Source organism: Colobus angolensis, unplaced genomic scaffold (assembly GCF_000951035.1).
Source record: "Colobus angolensis palliatus isolate OR3802 unplaced genomic scaffold, Cang.pa_1.0 Scaffold176, whole genome shotgun sequence".
NCBI classification, from domain to species: Eukaryota; Metazoa; Chordata; class Mammalia; order Primates; family Cercopithecidae; genus Colobus; species Colobus angolensis.
The window spans coordinates 3,617,426-3,622,582 of record NW_012114888.1 but is presented as its reverse complement, the minus strand read 5'-3'; the positions used below and the strand labels follow the sequence as shown (position 1 = coordinate 3,622,582).

The window sequence follows — 5,157 nt, the reverse complement described above, 5'->3', positions numbered from 1 at the left end:
AAAAAAAAAAAAAAGCGCAAGATTCCGAATCTAAATAAATAAACTAATTAATTAAAAAAATAAAAAGCAGCCAATGGCAATATTGCTTCAGTTTCAGGAGCCAAAGAGGAAGAAAGAATTCACAGTGGTTCCATCTGATTCCTCAAAGGCTGCTTTCAGACTCACCTGTGAGTAGTGTGTGCTTGTCACCTTTGCCAATTCCCACTTACTTTTACTTCTCTTCTTTTACCAAGGGTTCCTACTATATTCTTCTTGCTGCCTGGGTTCCCAGCCCCTGTTCAATTCCAGGTTTGTTCTCTCTATTCTTGAGTTTTGTTCTCACTTCATTATGGAAACTTTGATTATAACTACTCATGAGAAAACACTGGTGCTGTCCCATATTTCTTAACTGCCAAAGTTTCAACAAATGTTTACCATACAGTTATTGTACCCTACATAATATGCCCAATGCATAGGGGTTAATAAAACAAGATTCAGTATGACTAAAAACTTGAATGTCAGTTCTGCTTTTTCAAATGACCCTGGGCAAATAAATTTCTCTCAGCCTCATCACCTGCAAAACAAACAAACAAACAAAACAAACAAAAAACTGGAAAGTACCTACTTTATAGTGTTACTGGAGGAATAGAACAGGAGTATATTACTTCCCTGATGTGCTTGATTACAAAAATCACCTGAGTCACTTTTTATAATCCAGATCCTAGGCACCTTTCTTGGAAATACTAGTTCAGTAGTGTCACAGGGTGGGGTAAGTCTGGAATCATTATTTTAAACAGGCATCCAAAGAGAGTCTCATAATTGTTTAAATTTGGGAAACTAATGTAAAGCTTTTGGCACATAAAACTTCAATAAATGGTAGCTATAAGAGATAGGTATGATAATGTCCATGTTATACTGACAAATTATTTCAAAGAGATGAAACAAGCCAGCAAAGCAGAACATGGGATCAAGCTCTTCTAATGCAAAGGCTAGTTTTGTCCTACAATATCACGAGGTTTTCCTTTTTATAACAGAATATTAAATATAAATGAAAACAATTTGCTTTCAGCAGCCCAGGTCCCCTATCCCTTGCAACAAAAAGACTACTATTACCACTGCCTGGGAGGCAGTAGGCCTCAAAACCCAAAGCCCTTGAATTGCCTTATGTCCTAGGACCAGCCGTTCTCCTAAAAGGGTAGGTAGCAAGGTTTCTTTCTCACCATTCTGTAGTCAAAGTCTCCTCTAGGCAGATGGGAAATTTCTTCCACTCCTGTTTATGTGTGTTATATTCCCTAAGTTTTTCTGTATGACATGGACATATATAAATAAACTTTTAATTCTATTGTGCTCAGAAAAATCCCTGGCAAAAGAAATGAAAAGTGACCTCCAAGGAAGAGAGAAATGCTCTCTGCTGGACACACCCAAAAGTAACCCACAAAGAGTCACTCCCTTTCTATTAAGGCAGGGGGACCTATGACTTGCTTCTAAACAACAGAATATGGCAAACATGATGAGATGTCATTCCTTTGATTAGGTCACATTATATAGCAAATGTGATGGGGATGCCACTCCCATGATTATATTATGTTACGTAACACTCCATCTTAGCTGACCGGAGGGAAAGACTCTCCTTGTTGGCTCTGAATAAGTATGCTGCCATGTTGTGAAAGGATCTATGGAAAAGGCCATGTGGCAAGGAACTACAAGTGGCCTTTAGAAACTGAGAGTGCTCTCTGCCAAAAGCAAGAAGGAAAACAGAAACCTCAGTCCTTCAGCTCCAAGGAGACAAATTCTGCCTACAACATGAGTTTGGTGGCAAATTCTTCCCTAGGCAAGCCTCCAGATGAGAACACATCCCATTTTCCACAGTGATTTCAGCTTTGAAAGATCCTGAACAAAGAATCTAGTCACACCATGCCCAGATTACTGACCCATAGAAACTGAGATATAAGTGTGTGCTGCTTTAAGACACGAATTTTGTGATAATTTGTAATGCAGCAATACATAACTAATATATTTTCTGTTCTTTTACAGCTAAGGAAGTCTACTCATAGTAGAAGTGAAGATACACGAGGTCATTTTATCATCATTTAATTATCACAGAGGAAAGTCTGTAGGATTCACTAAACCATTATCAAGTTGAAGGGGAACCCTGGCACTTTGCTGCCTTTTGTGGAAAAGATGACCAGCCTCATAAGGATTGACCTATTCGTTCTGGGCCAGCAGTGATCCAAAGGCTGTAAGGACCCATCACAGCTTCACAGATCATGACCCATATGATCTTTAATGTAGTCCTACTCACCTATCCCTTTCTGTACTATCTCTCCTCACCTGCTAACTTAGCTTTTTCCAATCATAGGCCAGGATATCTCTAGGTCCTTCCCAATTCCCCTAGTCTGGCTCTCTTTGACTTCCTGGTTAGGGGAGGAATATTCTGAAGCCAAGCAATACGTGTCACCACAGTGTGAAGATGATTGAAATCACAAAATGAAATCACAGTGTGAAGATTATTGTTCTCCTAAAGGAGACAGAAAATGGAATCTTTCTTGGAAAACAAATAAGTTCATCAGAAAACAAGCCTACCCACTGACACATTCTTTATTCTTCACATCTTCAGATTCTGGGTACTGTTGGCATATGGTTAGGAGGCAGCCATCTATCTTTTTAAAAGTTGTCTTAGTTTACTTAGTATTGCTATAAAGGAATACCTGAGGCTAAGTATTTATAAAGAAAAGAGGTTGTTTAGCTTATGGTTCTGCTGGCTGGAAGGTTCAAGATTGGGCAGCTGGTAAGGGCCTCAGGCTGCTTCTACTCATGGTGGAAGGCCAAGGGGAGCTAGCATATGTGGAGATCACATGGTGAGAGAAGAAACGAGAGAATGGGAGGAGGTGCCAGACTCTTTTTAACAACCAGCTCTCAAGGGAACTAACGGAGTGAAAACTCACTTACCCCCTGCACTGGGAGGGCATTAATCTATTTATGAGGGATATATTCTCATGATCCAAACATCTCCCATTAGGCCTGCACCTCCAACAATGGGATATAATTTCAACATGAGGTTTTGGGAGACAAGCATCCAAACTACAGCTTAAGTCTAAAAATCGAGAATATGATCTCACCTCAGCAGGTTTCTTGTGTTCATTTGGAATTTTTGACTTGATCCTATACATTGAGCCAGAAGTAAAGGAAGTGGAAGGACCTGTAAAAGATAATTAGAAAATAATACTGAGACGCATTACCTACTAATATAACTAAATGTCATAAAACTAAATGTCATCCAAGAGAATATGAAAAATATCATAGAGAAACCAGAGAGCTCATACTACTGAAGAAAACAGTCAAACTGCACTGAAGAGTGCCTCATAATGGAGTTTAGTGACATTTATAGATGATCTCCTACAGTGCAAAAGCTTCAACAATGCTAAGGATGAGATTATCTGATTTGGTATAATCACACCTCATAATGTTCTGCAATAACACAATTCATATTCCACTTGAAGAAAAAGTATCTCCAAAAACAACTGGAAAAACTAAAAATGTGGAGCAAGTAATCTGTGTATCCTTCAGCGCTTCCCCAAAGGTTATTGCTAATAAGGTTACTGCCTTTTACAAATGATGACTGACTCATAGTCAAACACTTAGTACCTAAGCTACAATTAGAATCGGCCTACAATTTATGCTCTTGTACTTTTCTTCTTTCTAGAGAAGCTCTATTAAAGCATTACTAGATTTGGCTTTTGTTGTTTACATAAATGAAAAGTGAAAACAGTTATATGCCACACACCACCAATTCTTCTAATTTATCTATCTTTAATGAAATTTAAATAAGAAAATGGTGCCCTGAATTTTCCTTCTCAGAAACATTTTTTAACCATTTAAAAAAGCATGAAATGGCTTATCCTCAAATGAAAGGAAAAATCCCCAAGGGATATAGATAGAAAGGTTACCAGCTGCCAGCCAGTTCTACTCACTCTCGTCTGAACTGTCACTGCTGCTGACAGGCCTATGGCGTTTCATCCTGGAGCATCCTGGGAAAAAGAACAACACTGAATAAAACAGTTCACACACAACCATCCCAGAGGGCAGTCAACACTGTCCCACAGATCCCAGAAGTAGCAGCAAGCAAATCACGCAAACTGAATGATTTTTGTCAAGAATATTCTCAAATGACTTAGAGTAATGAGAGAAAAGTACTACCAAATCTTTCAATACAAAGCATGTCAAAGACTAGGAAAGGCCACATTAGCCTTAGGAGGAAGGCCAAGCCACAGATGAGTGGTACAGCACTAACTGGAGCCTCAGATGTGGCCACATGGCCACTGTTGACCAAAACAAAGGGTGGGGAAGCCATGGGGCCATAACCAGTCAGTGATCCCCAATAAGAGAGGAACAGAAAAGAAAAAATCAGTCATGAGGGCAGGGCCATCAAGAGCCAAGGTTGAAAAGCATGAGACATATCTGACTGAAGAAAGAACAAGTGAGGCACATCCACCTTTAAGAACATGACCACACTAATTTTCTGCCTGCCCTTTATCCCTCTCTTACTCTCTTCCTGTCCTCATATCCCAAATAAGTAGCCTAAAGTCATAATTATGTATATATTACTAGGAATGTTAAAGAAAGCTCCTATATTGTGAAGAGTAAATAAAAATGCTTTGGACTAAAACTTCTAACGGTTCAAGTGTACTTCCCTGAGTATGGCCAATGACAGATTAAAAAAAAGAAGCATCACTCTTCTGGGAACACACTAACACTGGAGTGTAAGAAAAAAGGAAGACACAGTTAAGCACTTTAAGTCACAAAGGAAGAGCTGAAAATGTAAACTTGAAAAGACAGCAATACAGTCAGTGACTGACATTCTTTTATGTGCCACAACATACAACATGCTACCAGGGGCTATCATGATTCCATAATGAATAAAGGTCAAGGCTACTGCCTTCAAGCGATTTAAAATCTACTAAGGAAATAGAAATCCAAGTATAAGGCCACTCTGAGCAATTAAGAGTAGCAGCAATAAAACTGTATGTTGAAAAGCTTATAGAGTTCCACTTCTGGCATAATGGTGTGAGCAGCTCCGTGGATGACCCTCTTCCCAGCGAAACTGGTGAAAGTTATTTCAATTAAAAAAAAAAACATTTAAAGTCTCTGGAAATGGTTGTAAGGGCATACAGCAAATGA

The 5,157-nt window shown here is 39.0% G+C and overlaps 1 protein-coding gene across 1 annotated transcript in view; it reads right to left on the bottom strand.

Moving 5' to 3' along the window:
• Positions 1–4,003, bottom strand: part of JADE3 (jade family PHD finger 3) — an 83,259-nt gene extending 79,256 nt beyond the window's left edge. Inside the window, exons 1-2 of the mRNA XM_011938693.1 lie at positions 3,951–4,003; positions 3,099–3,178 (exon numbers count right to left, since the gene is read on the bottom strand). Of these exons, the coding sequence (XP_011794083.1) occupies positions 3,099–3,178; positions 3,951–3,996 (126 nt within the window). The 5' untranslated portion in view covers positions 3,997–4,003. The remainder of the gene's footprint in view (positions 1–3,098; positions 3,179–3,950) is intronic.
• Positions 4,004–5,157: the final 1,154 nt, after the last annotated feature.